Below are 17,144 nucleotides of genomic sequence, written 5' to 3'. Positions count from 1 at the left end.
GAATCAGGCCCATAATGTGAGTCATGACTAAAATGTGCAAACATTGACTCACAGTGACTTTCTATGTATTCTGTATATCATCCCTGAGTGCCACTTCTTGGTGTATGGATACACAACACAGCAGAATCCAGACCATAGTCAGAAGCCTGGCGTAGGGATACATACTTTGTGCACAACGCCGGTGCCAGAATCCCAATTGTCGGCATTCCGATTGTAAGTATGCTGGGGAGGGTTAGGTTACAGCGAATGGGGGGTTAGGGGGAGGGTTAGTATACGTTCCCAAACGGTGTCGGGATCCTTACCATCAGTCTGTCTTCCCACCACCAGCATCAATGCTATATACTGTATATGCAATGTAAGCTATAGTTCAGGGTTGCCGACCCTCCCGGAATTACCGGGAGTCTCCCGAAAATCGGGTCATTTAAATGCCGCAATCCGCGGGTCTCATTTTAGCCCCGCCCCCTCCACGGAGATCCGTGAATGCAACTGTTTACCACAATGGGGCGGGGCTTAGTGATGTGGCGTTCAAGCCCCGCCCCCGAGCAGCTGCTGAAACTCTCCTCTCCAGGCTTCTCCCGGAGAGGAGAATATTAAAGTCGGCAACCCTGCTATAGTTTAAAAAAATGTTATACTTAAGAAAGCCAGAGGTGGCGCTCAAGGACTTTAAATAATTCAGTAAAAGTAGGACGATGATTCAACATTTCAGTTTTCAATATAAACTTTCTACAGAAGGATTCTTTTTCTCCAAGGATCTTTGATGAAGAGCCCAGACTGGACTTGAGACGGTTTCTGGATGGCTCACAGACCGTGTCTAGGTAGACAGTCAAAAGGTCGACATGAGCTAGGTTTATTTTGGCAAAAGCAAAAGGTCGAGAGATGATATTGGTAGAAAAATGAAAAAGATGACAAGTTTTTTATGTTTTTTTTTTCCCCGTTACTTTTTCATGATTTACCATTGACGTGGAGTCTGACTGGGATGGGAAAAGTGGCGAGGGAAGCAAACCATGTGAGGGTACGCACTACACTAATTGAGTCCATATGCTCAGGTGTCAGTAGTGACTCCAAAAAAGCCTGAATAACCCATTTTGATTTTTTTCATGTCGACCTTTTTCTTGTATTTTGTTTGACCTTTTGTCATTGTCACCTATTGTCTGTCTACCTAAAAGTGAGCTAATCCACACTCACTTGAAACACATCAGAGAATTTATAGATTAGCAGCTTTTGCCCAATTGGTGTTTTATTATTGCTACGGGGGTAAGACATGTTTTCCCCACCACAGTGATTGTCTATTGGTGTGGTGACAGTGAGGCAACATGTCCTCTGTCTGTGCCATTCCTCCTCTGTGGTGGTATTAAGGATTGTAGGGACATTTATGGCTCAACATATAATATGGGTGCAAGGAATAGTGTTCTGCCACACTCTCTCGCGTGTATACAATACCTGTAACCAGGATTGGGCTGGTTATCAGGAAATCGCTGGTGTTCTCTACTTCCTGGTGGCTAGACTCCTCCTCTGAGGATCAGATTCCAGCCTGTGCGCTTGAATTACACATTACCTTATACTGCACAGGACTGTGGTGTATTTTCTGCAGTGCATTGGTGTAATTAATCGAGTACACTGCATGTGATATCAGTATTTACTATACTATATATTTATCAAGAGGTCTAAAGCAGTGGTGTCAAACTCAAGGCCCCCTAGCTGTTGTGGAACTACATGTCCCAACATGCCCTGGCACAGTTTTAGCAATCCAATCTGTGGCATGGCATGCCGAGATGTGTAGTTCCACAACAGCTGGAGGGCCATGATTTTGACACCACTGGTCTAGACCGTGTACTCTTTAGCCAAACCACAGTCATACACATGGGCTCTACCAATGCATCGGGAAAACATAGGAAATATGAGCAGATTATTGAGAATGTACACACACTGCCTGATCTGTGGATGTGACAGATTGGAAAATTGATCCTGGATAAGATTTTCCTTATTTATTGTTAAATTCCAAAGCAGTCCCTTCATAATCCATACATGACAAAATAGGCCAATGTCCAGATTGTTGGCAAATTGGCCCAATAATTGTAGCCTAGCTTTAAACCATTTTACACTGTGATTAGATTTTAGGGTACTTATGTATTATCTGGGCTCCCATGTTAAATGCACCCCATTTTTTCATACCCCTACTATCCAACTATGCATGGAGTTGATTTTATATAGTGTGGCGAGCGCAGCGAGCCACCGGGCCCGAAGCTTGGCGAGCGGACGCGGTCTCATAAGAAAAACGGGAGCCCAGATATTACATAAGTACCGATTTTAATTTGGACACACCACACCCAAATCTACATCTCTCTGCACATCTGTCCCACCTGCAGCACTACTTAGTTGTGCCCAGGTGTTACGTCTGCCCCACCTGCGGCACTACTTGGTTTTGCCCAGGTGCTACATCTGCCCCGTCCGCAGTACTACTTGGTTTGCCTAGGTGTTACATCTGCCCCAGCTGCAGCACTACTTAGTTGTGCCCAGGTGTTTCATATGCCTCAACTGCCCGGGTATACATCTGGAGCGCTACTTGGTTTTGTCCAGGTGTGGCATCTGCCCCACCTGCAGCACTACTTTGTTTTGCCCAGGTGCACAGTTGCTTACTTTTTTTGTGCTTTGTATTCAAATCAGAATCAAGTCTTGTGTCATGAAATGAAGGAGGAGTCTTGTTCAGGTGAGCATCTTTATGCTTCAAACCCATAATCCTCTGCTCTGCCCCATCTTGGCAAAACATTGTATCTATACAACTTGCTATGGTGGTCTGAGATCTAAGCTCACATATTACAGGGATGGGGTCAGGCCAGAAAAGACACTTGAGTACCCCAACATCCAAATGTTTTCGGGATCTTTGAAAATTATAAAACTTGTTCCAGTATGAAAATCAATTTTCTACATTTCATAAAAATAGATGTCCAGGTTATTTTCCATTAACAGAATATGACATCTCTAATATTCTGAATGAACTCGTCCATTCAGGGCTGATGTCTTAATGTGAACGTCCCGTTCTCCCCATTCCTGCTGAGACAGCATTGTTCTGCTACAATGTCACATGCTCCTTTACGTTCCATTGATAATCTGATGCCGCACAACATCAGGCTGCTGCTATATGATATCTTAAGTGCTGCGATGTGCGAAGACATAGAGGAGAAATGGAATAATACCAGGAGCAGGGACATATGATCTGCATCACATTATCACCAGAACTCTGCTGTCACTGTGGATCAGAGGCGGATTTAGAACTCATGAGGCTCTAGGTAGGGATAGCCATCATTGCCATCGATGGTTGCCATTGATGGCAATTCTGCAACTGGCCATCGATAGTGCTTAACTATGCAATGGATGACCATCAATATTTTTACATATCGATAGTCATCCATTGTGTTTGATTCATTGGCCTTTGGGCCAATCAAAACACGGGGGTGGGGCTTCGCGGGTGTCGGGGGGTGGAGTTATGCTCTGTGTCCCGGCACTTTAAAAAAACAAAAACAAAAAAACATTGTTTTGCTGTTCCATGGATGGAGGGAAACCATCTGGTTCTCCCCCATCGATGGCAAAAGTATTTGACATCGGCCATGAACCATCGATGATTTTGAATCATCGATGGTCGATGGCCATCCCTAGCTCTAGGTAAGATCAGGGTTGCCTACCCTCCCGGAATGGCCGGGAGGGTCCCGAAAATCGGGACCCCCTCCCGGCCCCCCGGAAAGGTGGGCAATCCTACCGGAATCCTGGGCACCCCCGCTTAGCCACCTGATTGCCGCTACCTCCATCCTGCCCTTAGCGTTTGAATAACCCTATCTGCCGATCTCCGCTGAGGGGCCGGGCTAACTTACCACAGACCTGGAAGACGACAACTCGGAGACAGTGTGGGCAGAGATAACCGACAATAATAAGAAACCAAAAAACAAATTTATAATAGGGGTATGCTATAGACCACCAAATATAAATGAAAGGGAAGAGTCTCTTCTTTTAAACCAAATCAAACAAGCATCAAATCAGGGTCAGGTATTAATTATGGGGGATTTTAATTTACCTGACATTGATTGGGAAAACGAAACAGGTAAATCAGCAAGAAGCAATGGGTTCTTAAGCTTACTTAAAGACCAGTTTATTACACAAACGGTAGAAACTCCAACTCGTGATGAGGCGCTCTTGGACTTAGTATTAACAAATAACACAGACTTAGTTTTAAGTAATTGAACAATTAGGGAATAGTGATCACAATATGGTTTCACTGGAAATCAACTTCAGTAAATTACATCAAAAAGGATCTGCAAAAATACTAAACTTCAGAAAAGCGAACTTTGAATTATTCAGGGAAGCCCTAACAGGAATTGGGTGGGAAACGGTTATGGAGGGAAAAAATGCAGAGGAAATGTGGGATACTCTAAAAAAGGTGCTTGATTCACTAACTATTGAATACATTCCTAAAGTAACTAAAGGTAAATTCAACAAAAAAAATCCACCATGGTTGGACAAAGAAGTAAGATCAGCTATCAACAATAAAACCAGAGCCTTTAAATTCTATAAAAATAACTTGAATGAGGAGGCGTTCGCAAAATACAAAGAATCAAACAAAACTTGTAAAGGGGTAATCAAAGCAGCTAAAATATTATATGAAGAGCGCATAGCCACTGAAAGCAAAACTAACCCAAAGAAGTTTTTTAAATACGTAAATAGTAAACGTTTAATTAAGGAAAACATAGGCCCACTAACTGATACTAGTGGAAAAAGTGTTACTGAGGACAAGGGAAAAGCAAAACTGTTAAATGAGTTCTTCTCATCAGTATTTACTAAGGGAGAGCAGACTGTGGAACGAACATTTACCACAAACGGGACAAATAAGCCAGATCTCATTGTGGATTTCACGCCGGAGGAAATAATACTGAGGCTAAGCAAACTCAAAACAAATAAGTCACCAGGGCCAGATGGGATTCATCCGAGGGTATTAATGGAATTAAGGGATGAACTAGCTACCCCCCTACATTATGGAGGTTATTCTGATCGTAGCGGCCAAACGTGCGTACGTTCGCTATTAACGTACGCTATCCGTACGCGGCCGTTGGGGTTAAGTCCACCCACAAATCAGCCGCATACGTACGGGCAGAAACAACGTCGAAGGGGAGTGGCGTACAATTGAGCGTACGCCAACGTACACGGACGGACCAGCCCTTACACTCCGACAACTGGCGTACAATTGAGCGTACGCCACCGTTTACGGACGTCTCTCGTCCGTCTTCCCACCGACTTCTTGCGGCTATCTGAGCATACGCCAGCTTGCACGGACGGGTCCCTATTGTTTTCAATGGAAAACAGCTTATGTCACCGCTCGTGAGAGTGAGCGTACGTCCGTGTACGCTGGCATACCCTTCACATATATGGACCTGCAAATCTTGCCTTTCAACTATAATTATGAAAATTAATTAATTGATTTAATTAATTAATGTGCAAAATAGTGGGCATGGGCTTAAAACATTGCTGAAACATCCTTTGTAGGTGTTAGATGTGGTTTATGTTATTGTATCATAAATACAAAACCTATGTTTGTATTAGAGTGAACACGTTGACACATGTCGACTTGTGTAGATTGAGTGTGCTACTGTGTAAAGTCTATGAAAGCACGTAGTGAATGTGTCTAACTGTTTAACAAATACCTACCTTAGCATATATAAGCAGGTCTTAAAAAGATTCTTACCTTAAATTAAACAAACCTTTAAATGTAGAGAAGTATAGAAAGATAAGCTTCCAATGTGTTTGAGTGCTGTGTGTGGCTTGCAGGTAGTGAAATCATGGTTTTGACTTAATAGACTGCAGCATTGCTTATTACATTCAGGTGTATGTGTTTGAGTAGTAATCAGCGTAAATTAGCAAACCCAGGCGCACGCAGGCATGCAGTATCTGTAGGGGTGGTCTGAGCTGGCGGTTGGCGGCCGCCTGTTTTGTGTCCGAAATGAACGGTGCTTTAGGCGATCGTGCGGTAGTAGCACCGCTCATTTTTGGTGCACACCCCCGTGTACGCCCATATTTACGCCCATTTTCCCTCATTATTTCGGCCGCTCCCCTCAACACGCCCCTATGCCGCCCCCAATGCCCATACTCTCGCGTACAGGTTTTTTCGCACGGAGAGACCCGTCCGTAAGCGTTGTGGAGTGTTCGCGCCTGCGCATTAGCGAATGTACGCATGCTCAGATCATGAAAAACCCCGGAACGTACGCGTACGGCCCGGCCGCACCAACCAGAATAAGGCCCTATATCTTTAGCAAGTCACTATCGTCAGGTATAGTACCAAAAGATTGGAGAATAGCAGAGGTAGTGCCAATATTCAAAAAAGGAAAAAAGGAAGATCCCGCTAATTACAGACCCGTTAGTTTAACATCAATTGTGGGTAAACTATTTGAAGGATTTTTAAGGGATGGTATCCAGGAATATTTAGATCATCACCGTCTACTCAGTACTAACCAACATGGGTTCGTGAAAAATCGTTCATGCCAAACTAATCTACTAGGGTTCTATGAAGAGGTTAGCAAAAACCTCGATAATGGAAATGCTGTAGATGTGATTTTTCTAGATTTCGCTAAAGCATTTGATACTGTCCCACACAAGAGATTGATTAATAAAATGGAGAACCTAGGATTGGGTGAAAATATCTGCAGATGGGTAGGGAATTGGCTATGTAATAGAGAACAAAGAGTGGTTGTGAATGGTGCCGTATCAGATATGATACCGGTACTAAGTGGAGTTCCCCAGGGTTCAGTTTTGGGGCCCATTTTGTTTAACATTTTTATTAACGATATTGGGATAGGGTTACTCAGCAATGTATCCATCTTTGCGGACGATACAAAACTTAGCAAAGTCATCAAATCACCAGAAGATGTCACCATGCTTCAAAATGATCTTGCAATTCTAGATGAGTGGGCAAAAAAATGAAAGATGAGGTTCAATGTAGATAAATGTAAGGTTATGCACCTTGGGAGACACAACCAGTGTGCAAGTTACAACCTTAGCGGAGAGGAACTGGGTAATTCCATACTTGAAAAGGATCTAGGAGTCCAAATAGACAGCAATCTAGGATGTAGTGCCCATTGTAATGTAGCTACAAAAAAGGCCAACAAAATTCTGGCATGTATTAAGAGGGGAATGGAAACTAGGGACTCAAGGGTAATTATGCCACTATATAAAGCATTGGTGAGACCTCACCTAGAGTACGGAGTACAGTTCTGGGCCCCACACTATAAGAAGGACATCATAGAATTAGAAAAAGTCCAAAGGCGAGCAACAAAGCTTATTAGGGGAATGGAGAATTTAAGCTACAGGGAGAGATTAAGCAATTTGGGACTATTTACATTAGAAATGAGACGTTGAAGGGGGGACATGCTCAACATGTACAAGTATATCAAGGGCCAATATAAGGAACTGTCACACACCCTATTTTCTACTAGAAAGGAATCTAGGACGCGAGGGCATGAGTATAGATTAGAAGAAAAAAGATTTCATTCAGCTAGTAGAAAGAATTTCTTTACGGTCAGAACAGTCAAACTCTGGAACTCTCTTCCCAGAGAGGTGGTAACGGCTGGCTCATTAAATGCATTCAAGGCAAAGTTGGAGAAACATTTACTGGAGAAAAACATCCATGGGTACAAATAAGAAATATAATTTGTCTGTAAAATACCAGAACCTACCAAATCAGCAATGGATATCTATACCAGGTTGAACTAGATGGACGCAAGTCTTCTTTCAGCCTTACCTACTATGTAACTATGTGTCATTATAGCCCCGCCCCCTCCACGGAGATAGGCAAAACGGGTTATTTCCCATACTGGGGGCGGGGCTTAATGACATCACACTCAAGCGCCCCCCCCCCCCCCCCCCCCCCCGAAGTCATGCTGATAGTCTCCTCTCCGGACTTCAAAAGTCGGCAACCCTGGGTAAGATACCAGTTTTGGGCCCCCCTCCCTCCAACAGTACCTTGGCGCATGCACAGTCTCCCGATAAATGCTCAGATGTGTGAACATCGGCACTGCCTACAAATCTGAATGAGGCCCTAGGTGGTTTGAAAGTAGTCTTACTACCTGTGTCACATTTACAGTAAACTGCCCACATACAGTGGGTGACACCAAACATATTTTATCATATCAAAGAACATCAAAGGGACTTATGCTGGGTACACACCAGGACGACTAGGGCCCGATCCCCACAATCTAGATCCAATTCCGATCAATTGGATGTAGATTGTGTGCTGATTGGGCCCTTTTCTGTCCTGGTGTGGACCGATACCGATCCGATGCGCGGTCCCGCGGGTCGGTCGTTATTGAGATCCTACCTGCTGCAGGTAGGATCTCAGTGACGACCATACAGCCGGGTGCGGGTCGCCATCGGATCGGACCCGCTCACGGTGCACATCGTGAGCGGGTCGTGCCCCCCCGCGTCACCGTGAGCGGGTTGGACGAGACACTGACGACCCGCTCACGATATGCATCGTGAGCGGGTCGTCCTGGTGTGTACCCTACATTAGAGTAGAGAATATGGGCAGGTCCATGTGATGCCAGAACGTCACGTGGTAGTAGCTTAATGCTCCTTGGGAATATATTGGATGGCCAGGATATCTTTATGGGGCCCTATCCAGGAGCCTAGATTGCCTTGTGGCAAATCGGCCTCTGCAGTGGATGATGCATGGTATTCCTTCCCAAGATTATTCAGCACCCATGGCACATTTTGGGACAATATCTGGTGAATCGTGGTCAACTCCTGTGACCATGACCCTGCTCCGGCGATTGGGCCTATTTCAGACTTGATCGCAGCACAAATGTGTTCTTAAATTGGGCAAAACCATGTGCACTGCAGGTGGGGCAGATGTAACCTGTGCAGAGGGAGTTAGATTTGGATGAGTTCTTTTGTTTCTGTGCAGGGTAAATACTGACTGCTTTATTCTTACACTGCAATTTAGATATCAGTTTGAACTTTGAACACACCCCACTCAAATGTAACTCTCTATGCACATGTTGCATCTGCCCCACCTGCAGAGCATATGGTTTTGCCCATTTTGCGAACACATTTGTCATGCAATCATGTCTGAATTAGGCCCCTTGTACCATGAAGCCCTGCAGAGATGGGGGCTTGGATGGGTTTACCAGGTACTGCCATACACATCTCACGTCTGTGTCCCAGAGAGGCGGCACCGCTTGCACTGGCAGTAGTTGTGCCATTGCATTATCTACGTAATGTGTATGGACGGAGACCATCAGGGACAGATATACAGTATGAATGTATATGTAGGTATAACATACTTACTCTCCAGGTAGTTGCAAAGTCCTCCCTGGGCTACAAAATGCAGCACATATGATTTATATGTTTGAATGATTTAAAGAATTAATTCATGTAAATATTTCCTGCAAAAAAAAACATTTTTGTTTTCATTTGATTCACTGTTGCATCTGGCAGATTAGAGGCACAATTGTGTATGTTTGGCAGGTATTAATAATGTCTCATTAATCCATGTGACTGGCTGGGGACAGTGAAGCAGAGACAGGCTCTGCTTGTGAGCTGGCAACATGTGCTCCCAGCCCAGCTTGTTACTGCTGCTGTGTGTAGGGTAAAGTAAGGACATTGAGGTGAGATATAGCTAAATGTAAAGGCCCCCATACAGTGGTGTAAGTTCGTAACAGCAAGATATATATTGGTGCCCCCCCCCCCCCCCCTGTCTGTTCTAAAATATATGTATTTTATACACACATAGATAGATAGATAGATTGATAGATAGAACAAATATATATATATATATATATTTCAGAACTCAGCTAAAAAAGGGATATCATTGGCTTTCAATTAACTGATTTGAACCAGCAGAGGAGGAGAGGTGCCCGCTTGGGAGCAGGAGCCCGGCGGCAGATGACTCCATTGCCTCCCAGGTTGTACTAGTGTATGGGCACCTTGAAGATTGTACTAGTGTATGGGCACCTTGAAGGTTGTACTAGTGTATGGGCACCTTGAAGGTTGTACTAGTGTATGTGTACCTTGAAGGTTGTACTAGTGTATGGGTACCTTGAAGGTTGTACTAGTGTATGGGCACCCTGAAGGTTCTACTAGTGTATGGGCACCTTGAAGGTTGTACTAGTGCACCGATTCTCAAACTGTGGGTCCTGACCTTCTCAGCATGGGGTCGCGACTACACATTGCTGACCATCAGGCTGATGACTTTTCTAATCTCAGTCAGTGATTCAAGGAGTCTAAAATATCTGTTGAAATTTCTGTTATTTTAGACTTATTTTAGTCAGCTGTCTGCTGACTACACATGTGATGTGATGACCTTCTGCAGTAACATGCTGGAGTCCCGTAATTATTTTTATTGTCTGATGGGGTCCCAGAGCAAAATAGTTTGTGGATCCCTGTACTAGTGTATGGGCACCTTGAAGGTTGTACTAGTGTATGGGCACCTTGAAGATTGTACCAGTGTATGGGCACCTTGAAGGTTGTACTAGTGTATGGGCACCTTGAAGGTTGTACTAGTGTATGGGCTCCTTGAAGGTTGTACTAGTGCAGGGGTGGCCAACCCGCGGCTCTCGAGCCGCATGCGGCTCTCCCTCTTCTGATGTGCGTCTCTCTGCTGCCCGCCCCCCGTCCCCAACTTCCCTTGTCCTGAGGGGAGGAGAGCGCGCATCGCGCATCTCTCCTACCCCTCACTGTGCATCCTTGTGACTGCGCCGTCCGCCAATCAGAGCTCGCGGGCCGGCATCCAATCAGGAGCCGGCCCGCGAGCTTTGATTAACGGATGGCCCAGTCACAGGGAAGAGAGGGGGGAAGGAGACACGCGGTGTGCTGTGCTCTCCTCCCCTCGTGGACAAGGCTGCAGGGGGACGCAAGTCTGTCCTCTCCCCGCCCGGCAGCAGCAACAACAACGGTGAGTGCTGCTGCTGGTAAAGTAGCACTGTGGGGGCAACGCAGACGGTGGCACTGTGGGGGCATAGCATCTTTTTGGCACTGTGGGGGCAATGCAGATGGTGGCACTGTGGGGGCAATGCAGACAGTGGCACTGTCTGGGCATAGCATCTTTTTGGCACTGTGGGGGCAATGCAGATTGTGGCACTGTGGGGGCAATGCAGATGGTGGCACTGTGGGGGCAATGCAGATGGTGGCACTGAGGGGGCAATGCAGATGGTGGCACTGTGGGGGCATAGCAGCTTTCTGGCACCGTGGGAGCATACTCGGCACCATGGGAGCATATGTGTATCTGGCACTATTGGAGGCATATGTGTATTACACCCACCGCAGGGGTCCAAATAGACCACGCCCTTTTTTTGGCGCGCGCATGTTGTTGGCTCTTTAGCTTGACTAAAGATATTTTTCGGCTCTTTACCTCTGACCGGTTGGCCACCCCTGTACTAGTGTATGGGCACCTTGAAGGTTGTACTAGTGTATAGGCACCTTGAAGGTTGTACTAGTGTATGGGCACCTTGAAGGTTGTACTAGTGTATAGGCACCTTGACGGTTGTACTAGTGTATGGGCACATACACTAGGGCAACTCTCCTGCAATTTGGTCACTTTTCATCCGATTTGGTTAATAAATGGCATGGGTTTGACATCAGGTGCGATGCAATGTGCGGTCCCGTGAACATTGCATCGGAGCATCTGATGATCACACGGGCTTTACTATAGATAAGCCACCACCCCAAGCCTCCCGGCAGGTATATCGTATGCAGTCACTGCTGCCCGGGGGTTCCTGGGAATTTCAAGGGGGACCACAGGTGACTTCTCCCCTGGGAGAAATCGCCCTACTGTATTGTCACCTATAGATTTGGGTGAGTTATTTTGTTTCAGTGCACTATTTACTGTGATCCCTATGCTTCCGATAATTGCAGTAGGGATTTTCTTCCAGCAGTGCTGTATGTTTAGCTAACCTGTACTACAGGTCCTGTGGTGAGTGCATGGGTGGCCATCTGTGAGTGCTGAGCGTCCTCCCCTCTCTAAGCCAAGCACAGCTGCAATTTCTCTCACCTTAGTAAATGTTAATTGCTGAGTTATTTGATGTTTACATGAATTGTGTGGAGCCATAGGCAGCCTGTCCTGTCTCCATCTCTACCGCTCCTCCTCCTTTCTTCCCTCTCACTCCAGCATCTCTGGACAGCATCCTCCTCCCCCTCCATGGTCTGACTGGTACAGACGGTCTCTTGTTATAAGACATGCAGCTGCTCCTTCCTGCACTCTCTCCCTGGGGATACCCACTTGTCATAGACAGGCGATCAGAGTGGTCCTAACAAGCCCTGTGAGGTGAGTATGGAACCTGCTGACAAGCAGCTTTGGGTGAGATGCTTCTTCAGGCTACATGCAGTGTGATGCTCTGCAGGGGTCATAGCTGGACTACATGGAGGGCAGACCGGTGACTGTGGTCATTGGTATTTTCCCCTATTCATCAAGGGCGGTTGTTGTGCTTGTCTATGACAATCAGTTGGGCGACATGAAACAGTGACTGTTGTTTACAGTGATATAATTGCAGTGCAAAGCTTTGGACTGTGTGGGAATCATCCTGTGATGTCATTCATCTAGTTACATGTGCAGTGCAGCAGGCTGTATGATGCTGTGTGTCATCTCATATGCTGGGATGTGTTGGTGATTGCAGTGACAGACTGGGATGCTGGGAAGCTGCTGTGAGTGCTGTAGTGTGAAGTATGTTGAACATAGTGGGATGTTTAGAAGTGCTCAGTGCACCATGATCCTCTGTTAGACACAGATCGATGGTCTGAGGTGTTGGGTGCAGTGCAATAGCCTGCAGGTTATTGACAAGTTCTGATCTCGCCTGCAGTGCCCAGAGCAAAACAAAGAATGGATTTGTGCTGCAGAATCACACTGCAGAACTGTTGGATGTGAGCATGGTGGGATGTGAAGAAGGAGTAGGAGCTCGAGGAAGGGGGAAGGAGGGTCGAGGAAATGGTGGTGCAAAGAGAAACAGGTGTATCTATTACTTTCCCTTGAAGACACGGGTCTCCCACTTGTTCCGACCCCCCACCCTCGTCAAATGACGTCACTTGTTATCACGCACAATTCAGTTTGATTCTGTCACCAGCTTACATCCTCCAGTGTCTCACCCCCTCTGTCATCCTCCACTTCTCCCTGCAATAACCCCGACAGTCTCCCACACTTTAGTTCCCTGCCTTGGTTTTCATGCATGAGATCCACAGATGAGATAAAGTCAGGCTGGACACCTGGTATCACAGCTGTGTAAGGTCCTTGTATAAAGCCCATTTCTTTGTGACCAGCATAGTTACGGCTTCATCCTAGAGGTTTGGTTATTACTGTATCATACCTATGTATATAAATGAGTAAGCAGGTGATTAAATAGAATACTAGAAATAAGCAACCATATGATCACAGTCTAAAGTTCTAGTGTAAGGATCTCACACAACTGTGGGCACTAGGTGGTCAGTCTGACATTAAGTGTGCAATCCAGGTTTATATCACTTATATATTATTTATTGGATACACCACCTCTTTCATGTCTACAGATTTAAATTCTATGTACACCTTTTACCCCTTTTGTCTCTAGCCGCTCTTGCTCCTCGTGGGCGGGCTTTGGCTCTGGGCTGGGCCTGCTCTCCTCCTCAGCAGAACCTGTAGCCCAGTTTCTTTCCCTGTGTGTATAAATCATGGATAACAAGGCATACAAAGTGGAAGGCACGTGGCCCCCACCACAATGCAAACACACCCTGGAGCGTGAGAAGAAGAAAGCTAAGCTTCCTCCGGGGACAGTATCTGTGGCTACAGGAAAAAGTGGTCCGCCTGTGACAGTCATTGAGATTTCCCCTGAGACAACCGAGGTCAATGATTATTACTTGTGGTCCATCTTCAACTTTGTCTACCTGAACTTCTGCTGCCTGGGCTTCATCGCACTGGCCTACTCCCTGAAGGTTAGTCTTAGCTTTATTATTTGTCAAAGTGGACCATACCGAAACGCATTAACCTCAGAGTCCAGGATGAGTAGATTTTGGCCAGAGTGAATGTTATAATGTAACTGGATCTAGGGTGGAGCTGGCGAAATTTCAGGAGCCCTAATCTCGCATGTTCAAGACTACAGTAGCTGGGGCACAGGGGTGTGGTAAAGGGTTCTGACAGTTGGGATCCCGACAGTCATTAGCCCGACGTCGGGATCCCGGCTGGCTGGACTCAGACTGGTGGCTCGCCACCTATTTTATTCTCCCTCTATGGCGGTCGTGGACTCCCACGAGGGAGAATAGCCGGTGGCCGTCGGAAACCCGTCTGTTGGTGTTTTAACAGTTGGGATCCCGACGTCGGGTAAATTACTGTCGGGATCCCGACTGTCAGGACACAGTCCGGCACCCGGTGCACAGGCATACCTCCCAACATTACCCTCTCCAGGAGGGACAAAATGCTCTGTTTGTGGACTTCCCTCTTATTTATTCATTGCCATCACCTGTAGTGAAAAATCTTTCTCATCAATTACTCTTTTCACCACAGGTGAGGGCAATCATAAATTAAGAGGGAAGTCCAGGAACAGAGCATTTTGTCCCTCCTGGAGAGTGTAATGTTGGGAGGTATGCACAGGGGTATTACTTCGTACCATAACTGTCACATTCTAAAGATCCACAGGTGGCCTGTATATTTAATAGGTGCAGGAAATACAGTGCATATGGGCCCCTGGGTCAAGAGGGGCCCACCCCACTTACCATGCACCCACTGAATATGCTTAACTTGCGACTGCCTTCAAAGATCTCCCCAGTTTGCACTGCCAATGTGACGGGAAGGGGAGGGTATTGCTCTCAGACTGCACACAGGCCCCTCCTCTAATGGACAAATGTATCAAACTGAACACTGACTGCTATGTGCAGGCAAATAGAGATCAAGGGGCTTAAATTAGCAGAGAAAATAATGGAGTCATTGACCAGTAGGGAAGTCACCAATAAGAGTCTACGTAGCATTTTATACTTACTTGCCTACTCACCCAGAACCTGCAGGTGACTCATGATTTTTGGATAGTCCCCTGCACCCCCGGAATAGAGCAAAACCTTGCTACATTCTGCCCACATCCTGCTGAAGCTAATATGCAGCACCTGCAGAGGGTGCACAGCATAAATACACCACTATCTTATGTTAATTGCATTATTTTAGCCCTGCCCATATGCAAATATACCCCAATTTCAACAGTTCTCCACTAGTGGGCGGGACCTAATGACCCAATTATCTCTGCCCCGTTTCCATCGCCACCCAGTTACGTCTCCTCTTCGGGAGATGAAAATGAACAATGCAGGCAAGTATGGTATTATAGAATGTACTTTATAACTGCTTCCTGAGATCTGATTGGTTGCAATAGAGAACTTCTCCAATCTTTTCACTACTTGATACATCAACCTATTGGCCTTTACAGTTGGAAGATGTGGAGTTACTGCCTTATATACAAGTCACTTACAGCATTTGTGGGTTTTGCTTTTGGAAACACATTCAAATGTATACGCCGGTGGCTGTCAATTAACTTCTTGAGTGCTTCAGCGATTGTATCCATAATTATAACCTATATATTGGACCTTATTCTGGTTCACTCGCTAAAGCAACATCTCTCTAATGGACTAAACCATGTGCACTGCAGGGGGGGGGGGGGGGCAGATGCCTCTGCTAGAGACATGTGTCAGGCCCAATGTCTTTAGCAGAGGGATTGTTACAGGGACAATGGGGGTTATTCAGATTGAATCGGTTATTCCGATTTTTAGCATCTGCACATGCGCAGTTATGATTTCCCCCCGCACCCAGGGCTTCGAATGGATGATTAAGCAAGTCATCCATTCACAACCGTGCAAGGGGGCTGTCCATATGGGCGGCGTCTGGTGGACTTGCAAGGCTGCGAATTAACCAGAATAAGGTCCAATGTTAGGGAACGCAGACAATGCTTAGCTCAATCCAGTCAGCACGAATATAATTTAGACTCAGGCATTTTATTAATTGTATTTATTTTTACAGGTCAGGGATAAGAAGTTGTTGAATGACCTCAGTGGAGCTGTGGAAGATGCAAAAACAGCGCGTCTCTTTAACATAACAAGCTCGGCGCTTGCAACACTCACCATCATTATAGTTCTCTTGTACCTGCGCTCTCCACCGGCTCACTATTAAAGAACATGTTTCTCTATACAAACTGTGAGTGATACCCATCTTAGGGTGAGAGATAGCACTTCATCTTATACTGAGACAGTGAGCTCTGTATAGTTAGATGTAGTGGTGAGCCTCCATTATCTCAAATCCCCCCTTTAAAACTCCACCCACAAATCTGTCCGAACCTCACTGTGATGTCATCATGCCTCGCCGTAAGGCAGCCTCCAGTTGGTTGATGGCAGCTAATATGCAAAACATCAGCGGTCGACTTAATCACCTCAGCACTGCAGGGGCAGGTGGCTCTACAGTATGTGTGAGATCGCGCTGCTTCCTTGGTCCCTCCCCTCTTGTGCCTCTACAAAAATGACCAAGCCTGTGAATTTAAAATCTTTTGGGCAACCGATCACATCCCATCAAATAAAGGACTAATGTTTTATTAAGGATTGTTGTCAGTGTCTGGTAGGAATATACAACGTTTTGTAGGATGTGTTTTGTGAAGATCATACTTTTGCAACTTCTTCTGTCATGTCATATAATCAATAAGAATAACTTTCTATCATTAAGGAAATTATTAATTCATGGTCTGTTGGGAGGGCTAGACATTCCGTGTCCATTGGTTAATGGTTTGTCACTTTTTTGGGCTTTGTGAAAGGTGACACTGTTAGCTTGGGTACTTGTGTAGTTTCACGGTGGCAGCTGGCCGCCTGCTCCTTCCGGGTCCGTGTCCCCTCGTGGGGCTCGCTGCCCTCACCCACACTTCAGGCTCGGGTGATGTGGATAGTGGGGGTATGGACAATCCACGTCGGTGTGGAGTTGATATTATAAAGTGTGGTGAGCGGGAGGGGATGCGGACTCGGAAGGAGCTAGCTGCCTCCATGAAGCTACACAAGTACCTTAGCTTATTACAGAATTAGCTCATCCAGCGGTACTTGTGTATTATAGCGGCGCCCCCGATTCCCATCGCGCGATGTTTTAATCGCATCGCATGCCATGCACCCGATGGCATGCGATGCTATGTGATTTT

General features: G+C 46.0%; 1 protein-coding gene across 2 annotated transcripts; it reads left to right on the top strand.

Moving 5' to 3' along the window:
• Nucleotides 1-11,996: 11,996 nt before the first annotated feature.
• LOC146046368 (interferon-induced transmembrane protein 10-like) lies at nt 11,997-16,561 on the top strand. Of its 2 annotated transcripts, XM_083165629.1 has the most exons (4): nt 11,997-12,295; nt 12,828-12,974; nt 13,569-13,929; nt 15,992-16,561. In XM_083165629.1, the coding sequence occupies exons 3-4, from the start codon at nt 13,669-13,671 to the stop codon at nt 16,139-16,141; spliced, it is 411 nt and encodes a 136-aa protein (XP_083021755.1). In that variant the 5' UTR covers nt 11,997-12,295; nt 12,828-12,974; nt 13,569-13,668; the 3' UTR covers nt 16,142-16,561. The 2 variants fall into 2 exon arrangements, with proteins under 2 accessions (XP_083021755.1, XP_083021754.1); XM_083165628.1 differs by lacking the exon at nt 12,828-12,974 and having other exon boundaries at nt 12,001-12,295.
• The last annotated feature ends 583 nt before the right edge of the window (nt 16,562-17,144 follow it).

This window comes from Crinia signifera, chromosome 11, assembly GCF_055691185.1.
Source record: "Crinia signifera chromosome 11, ASM5569118v1, whole genome shotgun sequence".
Classification (NCBI taxonomy): domain Eukaryota; kingdom Metazoa; phylum Chordata; class Amphibia; order Anura; family Myobatrachidae; genus Crinia; species Crinia signifera.
Note: the sequence above shows the minus strand (reverse complement) of the source record. Positions and strands in the feature narration are given on the sequence as shown.

Bases quoted from the DNA above. Each gene is read 5' to 3' on its own strand.
- LOC146046368 (XM_083165629.1), top strand. From the start codon at position 13,669: ATGGATAACAAGGCATACAAAGTGGAAGGCACGTGGCCCCCACCACAA. The intron at 13,930-15,991 runs GTTAGTCTTAGC...TTATTTTTACAG, and splicing joins CACTGGCCTACTCCCTGAAG to GTCAGGGATAAGAAGTTGTT.